Source organism: Pelophylax lessonae (assembly GCF_965119305.1).
Source record: "Pelophylax lessonae genome assembly, chromosome: 5".
NCBI classification, from domain to species: Eukaryota; Metazoa; Chordata; class Amphibia; order Anura; family Ranidae; genus Pelophylax; species Pelophylax lessonae.
The window spans coordinates 494,804,970-494,827,244 of NC_138772.1; the positions used below are offsets into that span (position 1 = coordinate 494,804,970).

Here is a 22,275-nt window from a genome sequence, read left to right on the forward strand (position 1 = left end):
ATGAATGTTTATTAAGTTTACAAGAAATACAAAGTGCAGTATATGCAACAAAAATCACAAATAAGTAAATACATAAATTCAACATCTGATTTACACCTAATGCAAACTGTATACTACACATGTACAGGGCAAGAATGTGTCATACACTAAAGGCACCACGTTCTCCAAGGCACCAAGGCACCATATTCACCAAGTTCTCCACCCATCCCCATACCATCATCAGCACAGGCGTGGGTGATTAGGTGGGATAAACCAAGGTCTGATAGGTGTCTCCCCCCATCTATTTTAACAATGGAGCCGGCTTATCCAAAAGCCTTCTTCTAAAGTAGACATCCTTTCAAATCACATGCAGATACACGCAATTATTGGTTATTTATTTTTATTACTATAAAATTCATAAAGCTTCACACACTATTAATGGACATTACTGTTTTTCCCTTTATACGGATCACTCTGAAACTGGCATAGTTTTACTAAGGAAATGGCTTTCCTTGTCCAGCAAACTTATATAAAGAACTTTAGAACATTGCATTTCTATTTTATAAAGAATTACACTGTGTACAGAAAATTCTATGTGAACTTTTTTTGCTGGCATGACTCAACATTATAAGTCCGGTGGGAAAACAAAATAGGCATTTTAATAGCAATAGTATCAGACTAGCTATTAATTTTCTAGTTCCTTGTAAACTGTCAAATACTCTAAAGCTATAGGCTCTCTGTATCACGGTAATCAACTTGTGAGAAGGGCACTGCGGAATTACTTGACAGTCCAGACCTTTTCATTTATTTCAATATCACACCTCAAATGATCAATAGCTGTAGCTATTTCAAAGACTGAAGCAACCAACTCTCTGGATTCAATGCTTTTCTATCCAATAACATTTTTGCCTTCTTGTCTTTTTCCAAGTACTTTATCTTGGTAATTTTATCCTTTTTAACACCAGACAACTCCATAACCTCACCATTCATATGTATTAATTAGTATTGTGTGCTGTAAACACCCAGAAGAAGCAATCAAACCTTCGTCAAAGGCCGTACATGTGACACATGGCATTAACTGCGGCTCCTCTGTCATTCCAATTTTGGTGCATGTCGCCACACTAATCTAATTTTATTACTGAAGTACAATAGGAGAATGTTTGTCAACAATCTGCTTTTGTCTTATGTGACAGGTTTTCAGTGGCTGAAATTTGGAGTCCTGTACCAAGTAACTAATATGGAAGAGTTTTGCAAAGACAGTTTGGCACTTGCAAAAAAAAAGTAAAAGAAAACTAATAAAAAGGAAATACATAAATATATTTAAACATTGTAAGGAAATATTTTTTTTTTTAATAAAATATCCGGTAACGGAATTGAGAGTTTTCTCTAATTGCCTTAATTTGTAACTTTGTGAACTTTTTGCAAATTAAAAAAAGTTTGCAAAAAAAAAATTATTATAAATAGCATGTAGGAATCTTTTTTTTTCTATAGACCAGATCTGAAAGCTAAGCTAATGTTTTGTCTAGTCTGCCTCTGTCAATTTGCACAATGAATATAAAGTCTTTGTATTTTTTTTTTACAAAACTTCAGTTACCCATAGCTGTTGTGCAGAGGACTAGGTGAAATAGGGGATTCTGATTAAAAAAATGAATTCTTTAAGTCCAGCCCCATCAATTGTTTTTAGTTTTGGACAGAGTGGAAACATAAAAGAACCATCTGTAAATTTGGTATAGAGGTCTGTGACCCATCAGCAGGTTTACATTTTAAACAGGGCGTGATGGAGAAACTCTTAATTTAGGACACAGATTGCAGCAAAACACTACTTTTTGAGTAAATTTGATACCTAGTTTCAGATGACAGTAAAGCGATAATTTTTTAAAAAATAACAAACATGTTATACTTTTTGCACAGCGCAACCCTGATCCTCCTTTTCTTGGGTCTCCCGCTGGTGCTTCTGGCCCCTCCCGCCTCCTGAGTGCATCTTGCTATGGGGCACCTGGGCTCACTCCGATGTGTCCATTTACACAAAGCTGCGGCTTGGCCCTGCCCCCTGTTTTTCCTCAATTTCTCACTGGCTGTGGTTGAGAGCAGCAGAAGCCAATGGCACCTGCTGCTCTCTCAGGCACTGAGAGTGGTGAGGCTTTCGTGCACATCGCTGGATTGAGATTGGGCTCAGGTAAGTATTGGGGGGGCTGGGGGAGCTGCTGCACACAGAAGGTTTTTTACCTTCACGCATGCAATGCATGAAGGTAAAAAACCTTGAGCCTTAACAACTACTTTAATATATGCTTGAATCCCTTGGATTCAGATGGTCAAATCCAAATCTGAATTTCAGCGTTGTTTTTTGGTGGTTTAGATTCCCCAAGTTTTTATGAAAGAAAGGGATTAAAGAATCTGCTATACTGTATATATATATATATATATATATATATATATATATATATATATATATATATGCTATTTCCTCCAAATTAAGTTTTACCAAAGCTGTGTAATATGAGAATCTACTTAAGCTATTCAATAAACCCATATCCAGACAAGCAGGTCCTTGCATTACATCATTTTTGAAAGATCTAAAGGAAATTATACAAATTATAAAATGTGTGGTAAGCTTTTAACTTTAAGATGCCACCCCTCTAACTTAGTATGGAGAAAACAGCAAGAATTACCCCAGCTCCACTGCTAATATTAAGTCCATAGATTGGAGTCCGGTGCTCAAGCCAGGCCGTATAACTCCCATAAATATGAACTCAAGACAATGCGCTCTTGAATAAAAGTAATTTATTGTGACAAGGTACAGAGTATAAACTGACACATTTCAGCTATAGAGCCTTCATAAAAGTACTTTTATTCAAGAGCATGCCGAGTCGCCAGCCCTTCTGTCTTGGACTCTATCTAATTATTTTTTTAAGGAAGTGGCTTTTTTTTTTGTCTACATCTTCTTTTTCTGCCAGGGCTACCTGAAGCTTACCAAACTATTTTGCACCATTTGTATAATTTGCCACTTTGTAATAGAATTTTTTGGAGGCTGAAAAACCTACATTTCTGAGATGAAACTTTTGTTTAAGATGTTCACTCATCTCCAGTTATTAGTGATGAGCAAACTGAACAACGTTTGGCTCACTGGACATTTGCCGAGGTCTACTATTCAGGATAAGGGTCTGGTATGGATTTAAAACATTTTTTTCTTAACGAATGTGGCCTGATACGGTTCTGGAGTGGGGGGAAGCTTGCTGCCTCTCCCCCTGTTCTTGGCCACCCAGGCTGCACAAATGTATACCCATCTGGTTAGGATTTTGAGTGGGACCAAATGCAAAAAAAAATCAGCATGGGATTTCCTAAAAGATTCTATACCAGACCCTTACTAGGGTTTTTAGCATGACTTGCCAGGGAAGGAAGAGGCAGAAAGAGTGCACCCAAACCATACAAGGCCACATGTCATCAGCATTGGGAGGGTGCTCTGTTTAAGGAGGCTCTCCTGGCAAAACAACTTGTCCCAAAATTATTGGGGACAAAGGCCTCAACCACACATCCCTGGCCAATCAATACAAACATGACATGCCATGCCACAGGCGGATGTCACTGACTAAATATGGTCATGGCCATATTTAGTCGATGATCTCATCCAAAATGCCTACTGGTTTGTTTAAATTTGAAGCAAGCTGGTTGGTGGCCGAAAGCTGTCATTTAGTGATGTTAGTAATACCGTCACTAAATCAATAACTTCTGGCTGCAGCAGCCAAATTTGATTATTTAGTTTGCCTATTCGGTGAACTGCTAGCAGTTTAGTTTCAGGTCAAACTCATGATCGGCCAGAACCCAAAGCTCATCCTCAGTTTTTCTGTCTGTTTTTCTGTCCTGGAAACAACCATTCCCTTAATTTCTTGTCCAGTAAATACAGGCGGTCACTAGGACCAGAAATGACCTGCTATTGTTTTTTTCACCATGCTGAGTCTATGTGTGTTTCTCCATCCTTCCTTGACCTAAATATGAAAATCCTTCAATTTTTGAAAGAAATTGTGAGATGGCTGAATCATGGATATTCATTCATCTGATGTATTTTTATTGTATATTTTAAAATTAAATATTTCAGAGACAAATGTGGCCAGATAAACCAATCAGTATACCTGGAAGTTTTCCAGCCAATAGTCATCAAATACATTCATTTAATAGAGCACTCTATAGAAGAATTACAAGGCAAAAAGCTGAATGCTTCAACTACTGGGGTTATAGCTGGACACCAGCTGTCAGCTGCAACAATTAATGTGTTAGACCCCACGGGAAGCCATTGCCATTTTAAAGTGGTCCCATCACCTAACAACAGTATGGCTAAAGTGACTGAGCAAAGCACAACTTGCATTCACAGTAGCAATATAACACAACCTTATCACAGTGTTTGAAATGCAACAAAACGTTCTGTGAAAAAAATGAAGTTATGATGTCCCCATATATCAGCTATATGCATTTGGAAGAACAAAAAAACAAAAATGACCCCAGTATGATATTACTGTCAAAGGTGGGGGGTAAGCACAGACATAGCAGAAAATCCAGAAAAAGACAATGGCTAAACTATTTAGGTTGTATGGTTTATGTGGTCAGCTGATTTGGATAAAGTTGAGAATAGGTTACACAGAGAGCCATTAGAAAGAGTCTCTGTTTAGTGTGGCATCCTCAGTTATTCACTGCCTCCTTGCTTAATGATATTGTTAAAAGAGTACATAAGAAAAGAAGACTTTTACTTAATGGATTTTAAAGGTTTCTTTCAGGTTGGCCCCTACCCAGGGCTGTGTGAATTTTCAATGGTTTTGTACCGCTCTAGGCAAATTTATGGTCGTTTAGGAAAAAAACATTAGGCACAGCTCCACTATTTTAGATAAAGGGATTGTGTGTACTTCAAATGATTCTGTGGCTTAAAGAAAGAATGCAAAACAGAATGTTCTGCCGGGTCCAACTATTCATATGCCTGAAACCTACTCAACCTTTCATCAGGCATTATTACAAATAGTAAATCACTGGATCTTCAATTTAGTGTCTGTCTTGTTATCTTGCCAAAATAGAGGCAATTGGATAGCTATGAAGATTCTTACAGGTTGATGACATTTTGTCTGTTTCCATGGGTCTGTAAAATGAGATTATTTGGGTACAGGGGAGCAGAACAGGAGATATATGGGGAAGCCATTTTGGACTGCAAGTCTACCAGTTTGGCATCTGTCTAAATAGTGTGTTAGCTTAAATACTTGCAGGCTGGTAAAAGCTTCTGTGTGTTCTTTAATCTTTTACAAGTCTGCTTAAAGGATAACTCAATTTTTGTGAAAAAATATAGCAAATTAAAAAAAAATATATAGCATATACAGTATCTCACAAAAGTGAGTACACCCCTCACATTTCTGTAAATATTTTATTATATCTTTTCAAGTGACAACACTGAAGAAAATTAGCCATTATTGTCTAAACCGCTGGCAACAAAAGTGGCCAAGACCATACAGAACAGGCCTCGCTATGGTCAACAAAAGAAGTTGATGCACATGCTCAGTGTCATATGCAGAGGTTGCCTTTGGGAAATAGACGTATCAGTGCTGCCAGAATTGCTACAGAGGTTGAAGGGGTGGGAGGTCAGTCTGTCAGTGCTCAGACCATACACAGCACAATGCATCAAATTGATCTGCATGGCTGTCATCCCAGAAGGAAGCCTCTTCTAAAGATGATGCACAAAAAAACCCCACAAACAGTTTGCTGATGACAAGCAGACTATGGACATGGATTACTGGAACCATGTTCTGTGGTCTGATGAGACCAAGATAAACTTATTTGGTTCAGATGGTGTCAAGCGTGTGTGGCGGCAACCAGTTGAGGAGTACAAAGACAAGTGTGTCTTGCCTACAGTCAAGCATGGTGGTGGGAGTGTCATGTTCTGAGTGCTGCTGGCACTGGGGAGCTACAGTTCATTGAGGGAACCATGAATGCCAACATGCACTGTGACATACTGAAGCAGAGCATGATCCCCTCCCTTTGGAGACTTGGCCACAGGGCAGTATTCCAACATGATATAACGACCCCAAACACACCTCAAAGACGGCCACTGCCTTGCTAAAGAAGCTGAGGGTAAAGGTGATGGACTGGCCAAGCATGTCTCCAGACCTAAATTCTATTTAGAATCTGTGGGGCACCCTCAAACAGAAGGTGGAGGAGCACATAGTCTCTAACATCCACCAGCTCCTTGATGTCATCATGGAGGAGGGAAAGAGGACTCCAATGGCAACCTGTGAAGCTCTGGTGAACTCCATCCCCAAGAAGGTGAAGGCAGTGCTGGAAAATAATGGTGGGCACACAAGAAATTGACACTTTGTACCCAATTTGGCCTTTTTACAGGGTGTACTCAATTTCGTTCCCAGCAGTTTAGACAATAATGGCTGTGTGTTGAGTTATTTTGAGGGGACAGCAAATTTAAACTGTTATACAAGCTATACACTCACTACTTTACATTGTAGCAAAGTGTATTTTCCTTAGTGTTGTCACATGAAAATATATAATAACATATTTACACAAAATGTGAGGGGTGTACTCACCTTTGTGAGATACTATATATATATATATATATATATATATATATATATATATATATATATGTATATATATATATATATATATACACAATACTCGCTCATATATCACTAGAGAGTGTGCACGTTTACAACAACACAATACACCTGTATAGCACATATCTGTTCTTATGAAATACTATAGGCTTGACATCTGCTGTTGGCCAGCTCTCCATGAACGCACATCTATTAACATAAAAATGGGAGGAACATATTTGATGGGTGACATCAGCCCTTAGTCTTTCTGCTCAATAGGATGGTAATGATGCCTCCTTCTACAAATTGTTCCCAAAGACAATTGCTTGCATTGTTACAGATCAGCAGGCTATTACTGCACCCATTGTAATGTCATGTATAAGTTTGTGAGGTATTTCATCTTGTTTGACTGAAAGAATCTATTATGGTGACAGCCTCAAATGAGCAATTTGCTTTTATCAGACCCAGTGCAAAACACATGGTATTACTTTTCTAAGTGAGTTGGATGTGTTCCTGGAACATAAGATGCTAAAGAACTGGCTACTTCCATTTGCTGAGTTATTGTTTTTGAGGTGGTGACCCAGAGATATTATTTTTACTGTTCTATGCAGCTTAACATATTTATAATTTCATATTTCAGAAGATAAGGGGGTATATTAATTTATGCAATTGACCCTAGGTTAGTGAATATAAATTTTGTAGCTCAGAAATAAAATGAGCCTAGCTCCTTCACAAGGAGAACTTGGAGGGGACCATGCTGGAAATGCCAAAAATATGAAATAAGTTTACCTGTGAGTATGTATAGAATGCATGGAAAAACAGCCACCTAAATATGGTTCTGAAAACTGCCTAAAATGTCTGTTTTCTTCCAGATAACCACAGATATTTTGATTCTCAAAGGCTGAACTCGAGTCATCTATCAAAGACGCACAATAATTGAGCTCAGTTTTCAATAATACATCCTTAATTGTGGTCCCTGTACAGCAGAATTCAAACTGGGCCCAAGATAAGCAGCACAAGGATTGTATCAATTGTACTGCATGGAGCATGCTAACAGGAAGAGAGAGCAGAGTGACTGAGATACTCATCAGTGTGCTGCTTCTCCTTTCACTGTCCAGTCATAGTGAGGACGGGGAGGAGACCTGTGAAGGTTTTTGACCTTTAGTTGAGAAAAAAAGGTCTTCTCTTCAGCCAGACAGGGCTGTGGGATGTGGCAGATCTGTGTAAATTCCGTAAATGGATTGATTTGGATGGATTGGACAGAAATAAAAATCCTTTGTCACATAAAAAAAACTGTTATATGTCTGTCATCTGTGTATTTAGCCTTTTGCTTTGAGTTTAGCTTTTATTTCAAATGGAATAAATGTATTTTAATTGTTAATCTGTTTCCTCACAGCATTACAATGATCCAAGAAAGGCCATGGACTCTTGGACAAAGTGTTCCCTTTGATCTATATCTCTTGCCTCTGATTCAATTTCAAACATCCTCTGTAAATGTATACTTTACATTTTTTTTAACATATCTATGCTTTTCTAGTTTCTCTGTGTGCATATTTATCTTAATCTGTTAATATTTCTAGGGTCAGTTCACAAAGCTACATGAGCTATTTTAGTTTTAGATAGGGTGGGGAAGAATTATGATTTATGTCAGATTGTAATTTCTGTCTGTAGCCCCACTGGGCAGATTTTCCCTAAGGTACTGTCCCTGTAAAATCTGTACAAGAAATATTATACTCATAGACGCTATAGAGGAGATTTACAAAAACTGGTGCACTCAGAATCTGGTGTAACAGTGCATAGTAACCATTTAGCTTTTAACCTCAGATTGTTCAATTAAGCTTTGACAATAAAACTTAAAAGCTGATTGGTTACTATACACAGATGCACCAGATTCGGTGTGCACCGGTTTTAGTAAATCTTCCCTAAGGCTTTCCTTGGTCAAATGTCAGGCTTCTTTAATAAGACAATATAATTAGCATTGGCATCATGAGAAAGTGCAAGAAACTTGCTACAGATTACTATGACTCATTTTACTTAAAGGGTAAGTTCACCTTTTCACAAAAAATGAAAAGATGAACTAACTACAAATATTCCCTTCTCCTCCCCTCACCCCTCTGGGCCCTGCTGCATGTATCAGTTGTAATTCCCTATGCAGCCAATGTAGCAGTCGGTGCACCTTGCACCACAATACACAGCTTTCCTGGTGGAGTATCCATCATAATGCTTGCAATGGCAAGCACTTATTGATCAATGGGGGTACGTGACTGCACTGACCAATGAAAAGCACTTCTTTCTTCTGGGACATCTTACCAGAAGAAGAGGCCTCAGATGCTCTTCCCATTGGTCAGCATGGCCAAGTGGCTGTGCTGACCAATGAGCATTATGATGGATACTCACTTCGGAGCTGTGTATTGCAACGTATAGTGACCACTACACCGGCAGGCCTGGGGGGGGTAACCAGGATATTTGCAGTTAGTTTACCTTTTCATTATCTAGTGAAATGGTGAATTTTCCGTTGAAGTCATAAATTCTCACAGGCTAACATGGATTACTACACCTTGGTTTCTTCATGTTACCTAAACCTGTTGTAACTTTAAAGATTACACTTACCCCAGGAGGTAGTAGTAAGTTTGATTAGGTACATATATATTCAGTTAGGTGCTTAGCTCCCCTGGATCCTTTAAAACTAAGGAGATTTAGGCAAATACTAGTTTTATTATTAAAGTCAGAACTCAGAACTAGCTCCCCGACCCCTTCCCAGCTATTGTGTCTCATTTCTGGTACATCTCTATGATGAAAGGCTTCACTGGAGAAGAAACAAGGCATAAGTATGATGTAGACTATTGGCTAGTTGCAGGATCTTAACCACCTCAATACCGGGGACTTTCACCCCTTTCCTGCCCAGGCTAAGTTTCAACTTTCAGCACTGTCACACTTTGAATGTCGATTGCAAGGTCATGCAACACTGTACCCATGTGAGATTTTTATAATTTCCTTCACACAAATAAAGCTTATTTTTGCTAAATAAACAAAGAAAGATCAAAATATTGAAAAATAACGTGTTTTTCTTTGTTTCTGTTATAAAAGTTTGCAAATAAATAATCTTTCTTCATAAATTTAGGCCAAACTGTATTCTGCTACATTTCTTTGCTCAAAATAACCCAAATCAGTGTATATTATTTTGTCTGCAGAAAAGTTTTAGAGTCCACAAACTATGGTACAGTATATATATATATGAAAATTGATCAATCCTGATGTACTGACAATCTGATTTCTTGAGGCCACCAGGACAGTACAAATACAACCCAATGACTCCTTTTTGGAATGTAGACAAGATATTTAGTAAGAGGCATGGAAAGTTTTTTTTTTGTCACAATTTTTTGTAAAAGAAATTAAAAAAGAAAATTTCACAATTTTTTCTTTACGTATTGTCACCAGTGCAGTACAGCATCATCATATAACTGGTGTGGTAGTAATCAGGGACCCTGACCGGTGACAGTATGTAAAAAAAAAAAAAAATATATATATATATATATATATATATATATAATATTACATTTTATTCTTTTTTATGATGTTTACTTTAACACACTGTGACCAGAGCAATACAGCGATACCATAGACTGTAATACTCTCGGGAAGTGATCAGTAATTTTTTTACACATTATGATTGCTTTTACCAGTGAGTTTCACTGGTATAATCAACCATTATTACTAAAGGAAACTGATTAATTCAATGTGTATTGTGATTAGCTGTGATTGACCACAGCTAATCACTAGGGATGATCGAACTTTTGAAAAGTTCGGTTCGACCAGAACACCCGAACTTCACGAAAGTTCGGTTCGGATTTCAGAACCCCATTGAAATCAATGGGACCCGAACTTCTGTAATCAAAAAACACCATTTTTAAGCCCTAAAACCCAATAAATGCCCCTAAAAAGTGCCTAGGGTTCTGGGTCATGCCCCAGGGACTATTAATCACACAAAAAAAAGTTCTTAAAAATTGTCGTTTTTGATAGATAGATAGCTAATTATTGAAAAAATTAAAAAAAAAAAAAAAAAAAAAAGAGATTTCTTTGGATTTAGTGTCTGGGGGGTCTAAAAGGTGTACCTGTGAAGTTTCAGCTCTGTAGCATGTCCAGAACCAGAATTACAGCATACCAAACCTTCAAAAATGACTTTTTTGCTTAACCGCACCTTTCTTTTGCTCCTAATCAACGGCTCAGCCAATGTGTATGATGGGGACATAATGCAGTGCACTGGGAACAAGATTAGAGGTTTTTTTGGAAAAAGGTGCTGTCTCTTTAAATGTGCATATAATTAACGGGTGTATTTCCACAATGGGGCTTTTATTACCAAATGTTTCAAGAAGTCCAAAGATGTATGTAATTGCACTTTATTTCATGTAAAATGGTGTTTGGTGCACTTTAACTTGAAATCTCACAAGAAACAGACATATATGCACGGATACATTGAGGGTTAGGGGTAGGGGCCACAATGTAGTGCAGAGTGAACAAGATTAGAGATGTTTTGGATGAATACTGTTGTCTCTTGACTTTGAATAGAAGTAAAGGATGCTTAAAAATTGGGCATTTGGTGGTGCGGACGATGCCTTGACACCATATCCCTATGAAAGTGCTGGTAATGAAAGCAATAATTGCCTTTGTAAGGAAAAAAATTACAATGATATGCATCTGTGTGACAGGTGCGCAAAAATTGTTGTTTGGGTGTTGGCGGAGCCATACCACTGTAAGCCCAAAGAGCTGGTGTTCAAGAAGGCGTAAAAATTATGAAGGTGTGCACCTGTGGAACAGGTGCGCAAACATGGTAGTTTTGGTGTTGGCGGAGCCTCCCCACCATAACCCCAAAGAGCTAGCTTTGAAGGAGGCCCAAAAATTGTAAAGGTGTGCACCTGTGGAACAGGTTCGCAAACATGGTAGTTTTTGTTTAGCATAGCCTCCCCACCTTAACCCCAAAGAGCTGGTGTTGAAGGAGGCCCAAAAATTGTAAAGGTGTGCACCTGTGGAACAGGTGCGCAAACATTGTCGTTTTTGTTTTAGCATAGCCTCCCCACCTTAACCCCAAAGAGCTGGTGTTGAAGGAGGCCCAAAAATTGTAAAGGTGTGCACCTGTGGAACAGGTGCGCAAACATTGTCGTTTTTGTTTTAGTATAGCCTCCCCACCTTAACCCCAAAGAGCTGGTGTTGAAGGAGGCCCAAAAATTGTAAAGGTGTGCACCTGTGGAACAGGTGCGCAAACATTGTCGTTTTTGTTTTAGCATAGCCTCCCCACCTTAACCCCAAAGAGCTGGTGTTGAAGGAGGCCCAAAAATTGTAAAGGTGTGCACCTGTGGAACAGGTGCGCAAACATTGTCATTTTTGTTTTAGCATAGCCTCCCCACCTTAACCCCAAAGAGCTGGTGTTGAAGGAGGCCCAAAAATTGTAAAGGTGTGCACCTGTGGAACAGGTGCGCAAACATTGTCGTTTTTGTCATAACCAAAATGAGGTTCTGTGAACGTAAAGAGAATGAGAGGAGGGTTTGAGGGTGGCACCATGGTCCAGGCTTAAACTGAGGCTCAACTGCCACATCACAACGATAGCCTAGTCTACAAGGTCTGCATCAGGTGCATCAAAGCTTGATATCCACGACTGATTCATCTTAATGAATGTCAAACGGTCGACTGAGTCGGTGGAGAGTCTAGTTCGATGGTCTGTGACGAATCCTCCTGCTGCGCTGAATGCCCGTTCCGATAGGACACTGGAAGCAGGGCAGGCCAACAACTCCATGGCATACTGGGCCAGTTCTGGCCAGTGGTCTAATCTTAAGACCCAGTATGCCAGTGGATCGGATTCGTCACATGAAAAGCCCTCTGTGTCACTTTGTGTCCTCACGTAATCGTCCACCATGTGATGCAGACGGTGTCGATGCGATGTGGCAGCTGAGAGGCCTGGGCGGTGAGGACTAAAAAAAGACCGAAAGGCATCCGTCAACCGCACGCCTTCTCCAACGCTCCTCTCGTGACCACCAGTAGAATCCATGGTAGGTTGTCCCCGCCCCTGCACCCTACGGGAGTCGGGGAACATGTTCACCAGATTCCTCTTGAGACTGTCCTCAAGGGATTTGATCCTGTGGACTCTATGGGTGGATGGGAAAAGCTCCGAGACTTTACACTTGTACCGGGGGTCAAGTAGGGTGGCCAACCAATAGTGGTTAGTCTCTTTAATGGCCTTGATTCTGGGGTCCTTTCGCAGGCTCTGGAGCATGATGTTTCCCATGCGTCGCAAATTAGCGAAGGCCTGAGAAGCTGACTCCTCGGGGTCACTCATAACGACATTATCTTCAACGGGCTCCTCCTCCTCCCAGCCACGTACTACTCCAAAGTGTCCCGAGGGAGTCAAACTAGGCCTTGCAGATTGCCGCATGTCTTCCTCCTCCTCCTCCTCAAACCCTGCAAAAGTTCCAGCAGAATCGTCCTCCTCCTCCTCTTCCACCCCTGGATCCTGCTCGGGCCTCTGGGAGCTAGGCATAATGGGGTCAGGATTCTCAGGATAAAGGGGGCCTTGAGAGGCAAGGAAGTCCTCCTCTTCCTCCTGCTGCTCTGCCTCCAGTGCCCTGTCCATAATGCCACGCAGAGTGTGCTCCAACAAAAACAGTACCGGTAGGGTGTCACTGATGCATGCGCTGTCCCGGCTGACCATCCTTGTGGCCTCCTCAAATGGCGAGAGGACAGCGCATGCATCCTTAATCAAAAGCCACTGCCGTGGTGAAAAGAAGCCCAGGCGCGCAGAGCCAGTGCTGGTGCCGTACTCGCATAGGTATTCATTGAGGGCCCTCTGCTGCGTGTACAGGCGCTGCAGCATAGCCAAGGTGGAGTTCCAGCGGGTGGGCATGTCACAGATGAGGCGGTGTACCGGCAGGTGAAACTCGCGCTGCACTTCGGCCAAACGTGCAGTGGCACTGTACGACCGCCTGAAGTGACTGCACACCCTTCTTGCCATCCTTAGCACATCCTGCATTCCCGGGTACGAGTTCAAAAACCGCTGTACCACGAGATTCAGGACATGCGCCAGGCATGGCACATGGGTTAACTTTCCCTGACGAAGGGCGGCCAGGAGGTTTGACCCATTATCAGTAACCACCATCCCTGGCTGCAGCTGGCGTGGTGTCAACCACCTCTGGGCCTGTGCCTGCAGAGCCCCAAGAATCTGAGGGGCAGTGTGCTGCCTGTCCCCTAGACACACAAGCTGCAGCACTGCGTGACACCTTTTGGCCTGAGACATAGAATAGCCCTTTGAACGTTTATGTGGTATCTCATCATATTCAAAGGACCATTCTGCAGAGGAGGGCATGGAGGAGGTAGAGGAGGAGGAGCAGGAGGGGGTAGAAGTGATCGATCTACCCGGATCAGCGACACCACCAGCTGTTTGCAGACGTGGGGGCAACACTGGCTGCAGCACCGAGCCCTGGCTACAATCCCTTCCACTGGCAAGCAGTGTCACCCAGTGAGCAGTGACAGAAATGTACCGTCCCTGCCCATGTTTGCTTGACCAAGTGTCAGCCGTCAAGTGTATCTTACGGCTGACTGACTTGGCCAGGGATGACACTACATTGCCTTCCACATGTTGGTATAGGGATGGCAGGGCCTTACGGGAAAAGTAATGCCGACTTGGCACCTGCCACTGTGGAACTGCACATTTTGCGAAGTCACGGAAGGGAGCAGACTCTACCAGGTTAAATGGTAATAGTTGCAGAGCCAGTAGTTTAGCCAAACTACTGTTTAGACGCTGGGCATGTGGGTGGCGGGGAGTATACATTTTTTTTCGTTCCAGCATGTGTGGAATCGAAATTTGGCGTCTAGATGATACAGCTGGTGGTGTGCTGGAGGTAGATGCGACACTGCCTGCTATATCATCATCCCTGCCAGTGGAGGCTGCCAACAGGTGACGAGTGACTATAGCAGGGCCAGGAACAGACTGATGTGCAGGTGGAGCAGGTGGAGCAGATGGAGCATGAGGAGGAGCGCGAGGAGAACTAGGAGGCCGACTGACCAATCTTTGGCCCTTTTGTGGGTTCTTTAAATGCTCCTGCCAACGGGCCGAGTGGTGGGTTGTCAAATGCCTGTTTAGGCAGCTTGTACCCAGGTGGTTGACATTTTTGCCACGTTTTATACCCTTCTTACAAATCTTGCAGATCGCAACTGTTTTATCTGCATGGGATGTCTCAAAAAAGGCCCAGCAAGATGAGGTGTGTATAGTGGCCCGGGAGACAACAGGTGCGGCCTTAGATGGAGTAGGCCGTCTGCTCTCCCCTCTTGCTTGCTCTGCCTCCTCCTCAACCTCAGACCCAACATCTGACTCCATCAAAGACTGAGCATCAGGCCTGGCCTGGGAGACAACAGGTGCGGCCTTAGATGGAGCGGGCCGTCTGCTCTCCCCTCTTGTTTGCTCTGCCTCCTCCTCAACCTCAGACCCAACATCTGATTCTATCAAAGACTGAGCATCAGGCCTGGCCTGGGAGACAACAGGTGCGGCCTTAGATGGAGCGGGCCGTCTGCTCTCCCCTCTTGTTTGCTCTGCCTCCTCCTCAAACTCAGACCCAACATCAGACTCCATAAAGGACTGAGCATCAGGCTGGAGTAGATGGCCGACACTGTGGTCAAACAGCTCAGCTGACTCCTCTGCCATGTCTGAAATTGGGTCTAAGGGAGGACATGAGGTGGACATGGACTCATCTGTATTTGTTCTGACAACTGCAGAAGACTGACCACTTTTCTCTGCCTGGGTCACTGTAGTTGCAGATGATGCCGATGATGAGGGTTTGTTCATATAGTCCACCACCTCCTGTACATACTGTGGACGTATAGCTTGGCCACTGCCGGAGAACAATCCAAATGGTGGCCTGGCTGAGGACTGACCACCACGTCCACCCCTGCCTCTAGACACCCTAGAAGCTGTGCCCCTTTCCGCAGCAGGGCCACGTATGCTTTTTCTTGGTCTACCAGGCATATTTGTCACTGATGCGTTGGCAACTGTGTGCGGTGAAAAACGCACACTGCTATGCGACCCACAGTTGTCGCTGGATACAGCACAGCAGTTGCGGTTCACGCACAGTAGCAAAGCCTTTTGCACAGTGGACCTAACGCTTTGAACAACAGGCGTTAGGTTGTCACTGATGCGTTGGCAACTGTGTGCGGTGAAAAACGCACACTGCTATGCGACCCACAGTTGTCGCTGGATACAGCACAGCAGTTGCGGTTCACGCACAGTAGCAAAGCCTTTTGCACAGTGGACCTAACGCTTTGAACAACAGGCGTTAGGTTGTCACTGATGCGTTGGCAACTGTGTGCGGTGAAAAACGCACACTGCTATGCGACCCACAGTTGTCGCTGGATACAGCACAGCAGTTGCGGTTCACGCACAGTAGCAAAGCCTTTTGCACAGTGGACCTAACGCTTTGAACAACAGGCGTTAGGTTGTCACTGATGCGTTGGCAACTGTGTGCGGTGAAAAACGCACACTGCTATGCGACCCACAGTTGTCGCTGGATACAGCACAGCAGTTGCGTGTCACGCACAGTTGCAAAGGCTTTTGTACAGTGCACCTAACGCTTTGAACAACAGGCGTTAAGTTGTCACTGATGCGTTGGCAACTGTGTGCGGTGAAAAACGCACACTGCTATGCGACCCACAGTTGTCGCTGGATACAGCACAGCAGTTGCGGTTCACGCACAGTAGCAAAGCCTTTTGCACAGTGGACCTAACGCTTTGAACAACAGGCGTTAGGTTGTCACTGATGCGTTGGCAACTGTGTGCGGTGAAAAACGCACACTGCTATGCGACCCACAGTTGTCGCTGGATACAGCACAGCAGTTGCGTGTCACGCACAGTTGCAAAGGCTTTTGTACAGTGCACCTAACGCTTTGAACAACAGGCGTTAAGTTGTCACTGTATTTTGCTGCCTAGCAAGCACGTATACCTGCTGTGATAGAGCAGCACTGTGCCACGTGCTCACTAAACAGAACCCTCACACTTTCCCTACAGAAACTAAATTTTCAAATCTAACTAATGTAGTACAAAGTTCCCTAACTACACTAGATATCCCTTTCCACTAAATAGAAAGCTCCATACAGCAGAAGACTGACACTGTCCCTTAAGTTTTTTTTTTTTTTTTTTTTTTTAACTCTAAGAACCAGCACAATCGCTGTATCTAACTACACTGGCTGTAAGCTAAATACAATTCTGCTATATGGAGCTTTAGAACCACTCGATATGTAGGAAATGTAGTGTAGCAAGCAGGAGTCAGACAGAACTGCTTCAACTCTCTTCAACAGGCTCTGGATAACTGTGCTAGGGGTTAGGCGGGGCCATCTTATATAGTGTGGGGCGTATTCACTCCTGATTGGCCTCTGGTCCCCGTAGTCACTCCAATCACGTTCCTAGGAGACTCCTGCCCCCTCATTGGCTTTTGCAGACGTTTCTGGGCCAATCACGGGCTTTTAAAGCCCAGTTCCTGTCCCAGTGCATTTTGGGCGGTTCTGGTGGCCGAATACCGAACTTTTGCCGCAAAAAGTTCGGTATTCGGCCGAATATCGAACATCCAATGTTCGGGTCGAACCGATGGTCGACCCGAACCGTTCGATCATCCCTACTAATCACATGGTACAGATGGGCTGAGATTGGCCCTGTCTGTACCATGTGATCACTGTGACCAATCACAGCTAGCAACACAATTGTACACAATGATTGACATGAAAGGAAGCCATTCATTGTGTACAATTGTCATGTGATTTGCTGTGATTGGTCACAGGGATCACATGATACCGGCAGTGGGCCAGTACACTGATCAGTCATCGGCTGTGTCTAATGTACACAGCCAGTGAAAGAACATGCCGGATTGCGACCCTTGGGGTGCACGGGAGACGCATACCGCGAGGACATAATTTGACGTCCACCCGGAATGATGAATGTCCCGCCCAGCTGTCAATTGACAATAGGCTTGGCAGGAAATAGTTAAACTGGATAACACTACATTGATGTTCTGTTGCCTTATTATTCCCATGTGTTTCTGGAATACCACTTTACAAAGATAAAGAAAAACTTTTTTAAATGAATTACCTCCTTCCTTGGAGCAGAGTTTAACCAGGTTGTGAACAGTATCCATAAGTTCCAGTTGTTGTTTCTGTAAGATACTGTTATTATTTGTGGCCTTGGTCAGCTGCTTCTCTAGCTCTTGTATGATGTAGGTCTGACGGGAGACAAGGCCTTGTAACGTCTCCTTCTCCGTTTTTAGTGTGTCCAGTTCCACTTTGTGTCTCCCTTCCATCTCCATTATCTTATTTTCTAACAGACTGAAAGAATAAAAGTAAGAGAACAAATATTACAATCCAAACACATGTAGATCGGAATGTTTGGCCCAAGTAGTAGAGGAAATATTTAGGATACTTTTAGTTTTTTTTATATACATGTATGTATGTAAATGTCAATGTTTCTACTGAGAAGTATTATTTTCATATGGTTATTTATAACAGTATTTATGTGTTTTACATAGGCTGGATAAGCTTGCTACTTTGTTGTACTGCTCAGTAACTGTAAATCAAGTCTGTGGGACAGGTCTTACCTGCTGAAAAAAAACAATATGTCTATAAGGATAAATAGACAATAAACAAGCTATGTCACACATGATATACTTATAACTATTCGTTGGGTATTAACCAGTGTGTATATTAGGAAATGTAATCAGACAGGTCAGAGTGAGGTGGGCCAAAAGGAACCAAACGATCTACATTAAACCAGGTTGAAACACATTGGAGCTTACTAAAAGCAGAAGGTATTTATTTGCCTCATAGCCTTCAGCCCCGCTTCACACTGCCGCAGTTTCCTTCATCCCAGCGTGACTTCACCGCTGCTTTCATATCCTTCTTCTTTAATAAAAGCCAATGCAAGTCATTGCAAGGCCGCCAACAAAAGTAACACAGGAACCTTTTTCTAAGTTAGGATGACTTGAGTTGCACCGATTAGAACAGTTCCGTTGCAGTTAATGGGACGCAACTTGTCATGTTACTTTGAACTCTCAAGTCGCATGACAAATCACGGCAGTGTGAACCAGGGCTAACAACTCCCAAAAACAAGGCAGTCACTGCTCTTTTTAGAATAGTGGGCAGAGCCATGCAAATTATTCCTTTATGACCCCTGGCCAACTGCACATCCAGAACCATTGGGTTTTAGCACAGCTACAGGCCAATATTATAGAGTTAATTATTCCAAGCTTGTTGGCCACAATCAACCCAGTGCATATAAACAATGACTTTTATGCAATAGGGTCCACCATTAACTAGTCTTGGCATACTTTGTCTTTGCTTCCAGGTCTTTTTCCATAGAAGCCATTGTTTCAATGTACTAGTGATGGCTAGTAGACCTAAAATGACCGCATGCTTAAGATGCAAGAAGTTGCTGGTGATGTGCCCCTGGGGAGTGGTTTCACTTTTCTACTTTGCACATACCTCATGGGGCAGAACTTTTGGTTATCTCAGAGCAATTTGTATACCAGCCAGAATGCCCACCTTGTGTAAAGCACATGGCATTTCTTTATACATTTTAATTATTTATCAAGGGCACTTATACTGCATGGGTGTTTGTTTGCACAGAGACTAAGGGTTCAGGTTTGTCAGGGCCTGCCCTAATGTCAAGCAGAGGATCTGTGGCCCTCTGATCTTTTTTATCTTCCCAACCCCCTCTTTTCAGGAGACCTCTTATCAAGTACGTGGAGAGCCAATATAGGCAGGTCCCTAAGGAAAGGAGTCCACCTGGCTTTGGCCTAGGTAGACCATAGATTGCCTTTCACCTGTCAGGAGCCTTGCACCCCGAGAAGTTCAAGTATTGAGGCCCTTCCGCTTTGGAAGTTGTTCCTATTCTGCACCCTTGTGCACATTTTTGTATGCTGATTTCACAGTTCACTTTTTTATTCACAAGATATCGACTAAGCACTGTACCATGAAGCTCTGAAAAAAACAAAAAAACAGCTGCATGCAGTATAATATTTAGGCTGTAACTCTACTATAAACCAGCAGTTCTGGATGTACAGTTGGCCTTAAAGAAATTAATTTCATGACTTCACCCAGTATACTCAAATAAGGAGTATGTCTTTTGTTTTCAGATAAGACACGTGGACACAATCTGTTCATAGAAGGCTCTACTGTGCTTCCCAATGTGTATATGAAATATTACAATCAAAATATGGAACGATTGGTACAAATTCCTTCAGGTACATTTTAACAATGATAGCCAAAATATGTATTCACAAAAAACAGACTATTGTTTACCTTAAATGATCTGATCTGGTGAACACACATATGTATATACCGAATCTGTTGGATCTAAACATCTGGATCACACAGGGAAAATAATAGCGGCCAGCCTCTGACCTCATCCATTGACAGATGCAGTTACCTATGACTGCATCTATCATCCCTGTAATTCTATATGTGAGCAGATATCAAACTGTCCTCTCTCAGTCAGAACACTTCCATATGGCTGCCATATCCTTGGAATGATAGCACCATACAAGAAAACCTCAGAAAAAAGCTTCCAGCACTCCAAGCCTACTTCCAAGTGTAGGAAAATCCAATATTTTTAAACCACACAGGGTTATTTCTTTTTTGATAAACAAGCAATGTCTGAAAACAAAGGACCCTTTACACCAGTGGTTCTCAACTCCTGTCCTCAGGATCCACTAACAGGCCATATTTTAGGTATTACCTTGGGGAGGTGCAGACTAGAATACTGCAATCACTGAGCAGCAAATGATATCCCCTGTGATGTATTTCAGTTATCTTGCAAATCTGGCCTGTTAGTGGGTTCTGAGGACACGCGTTGAGAACCACTGCTTTACACAATAATAAGTAAAATATAGTAAATGCATTTTCAGCATTTGGAATTGCTGCAACTTTCCACAAATTCTTTCCCCCAAAAAGCAATATATTATTATTATTATTGTGTTTGGATTTTTATAGGGCTATCAGTATAGCACTTTAAAGTTAGAGTAAAATAAAATACAGGAGGAATCAGAGGGCCCTATTTATTACAGCTTATAATCTAAGAGGGAGGGTCAAGAAATATAAAAGGTAATAACTGTATTATATAATATATATTTTATATTTTTTATATTTATCCAATTGTGCACAAATCACTTTATATATAATTATTTTTTATTGTGTTATTAACCACTTACCCACCAGGCCTATTTCGGACACTTTTTGTTTACAAGTTAAAATCAGTATTTTTTCCTAGAAAACTACTTAGAACCCACAAACGTTATATATATATTTTTAGCAAAGACTCTGGAGAATAAAATGTCGGTCATTGCAATATTTTTTGTCACGCGTTATTTGCGCAGCTGTCTTTAAAACGCCATTTTTTTGGGAAAAATTTTGAAAAATCACATTTCACTGCATTTAAAAAATACTAAACAGTAAAGTTAGCCCATTTTTTTGTATATTGTGAAAGATGATGTCACGCCGAGTAAATAGATACCCAACATGTTACGGTTTAAAATTGTGCCCCCCCCGTGGGATGGCGACAAACTACGGTCAATAGAGATCTCAATAGGCGACGCTTTAAATTTATTTAACGGTTACCAGTTTAGAGTTAGAGTGTAGCTCTTTTTTTTAAATTATTGCTCACGCTCTGGCGATCGCGGCGATACCTCACATGTGTGGTTTGAACAGCGATTTAATTTGCGGCTCGACTTCCGTGTACGTTTTTTTTTGTGCGCGAGCTAACGGTGACGGGGGCGGCTACATTTTTATTTTTTTTTCCCATTTATTTTATTTCTTTTTTTAACTTTATTACAGTTTTAAAAAAAAAAAAAAAAAATCTGATCACTTTTATTGCTGTCACAAGCAATGTAAACATCCCTTGTGACAGCAATATGCAGTGACAGGTACTCTTTATGGAGGGATCGAGGGTCTAAAAGACCCTAGACCCCTCCACTACACTTCCATGTATGCAAAACGCCGAAAACTGCGTTTTTGCATACAGCAGGTTTTTCAAATTTGCCACCTTTTTGCAGCACACTAACCCGGAAGTGACGTCATGGACGCCGCCTCCAGGTTACGTCATCGAGGACCCGATCGAAGCCATTTCCGGCATTGATCGGGACTCCATCCAGCTGGCGGACGCGCCGGCTGGGTGCTCGGGGCTCCCGGTGGGACGGGAGCCTCTGTAAAAGCCACGGAAGGCGGCGGGAGGGGGGGGACGTCCCCTCCCGCCCCCGGGTAACGATCGAGCGGCTCCCGAGCCACATCGGTTGTTACCGACGGAAAGCCAATCGTCGGCTCTAAACCACGGTACCAGGATGATGCCTCTAGCTAGAGGCATCATCCCGGTATACCCCCGCAAAGTTTACAGACGTCATATGATGTCCACCCAGGGAGAAGTGGTTAATATTGATTTGCCTATTCGGTGGAATAGGACACTGAATGTCAGATAAGCCATGGAGCCCATATTCCATTACTAGCTTTACTTTCATGACTACAGTTTACTTCAATTTCTAGATCATGTCTAATTACCACAGCTGTTCCAGATATTAATAATAACACATAGGACTGGATTTGAGAGATGTTGCTTTGCACACCCTGGCCACCCCACCCCAAGCCACAGCTTGAATTTTCACTATTGACCTTTTATCTTGTACTCTCCATGATATTTGACAAAAAGGTTCTGC

The 22,275-nt window shown here is 42.2% G+C and overlaps 1 protein-coding gene across 1 annotated transcript in view; it reads right to left on the minus strand.

Annotated features, from left to right (window-relative positions):
* ANGPT1 (angiopoietin 1) overlaps positions 1-22,275 on the minus strand; it is a 460,247-nt gene that overhangs the window by 141,887 nt on the left and 296,085 nt on the right. The window contains exon 4 of the mRNA XM_082257926.1: positions 17,670-17,902. Coding sequence (XP_082114052.1) covers positions 17,670-17,902 — 233 coding nt within the window. The remainder of the gene's footprint in view (positions 1-17,669; positions 17,903-22,275) is intronic.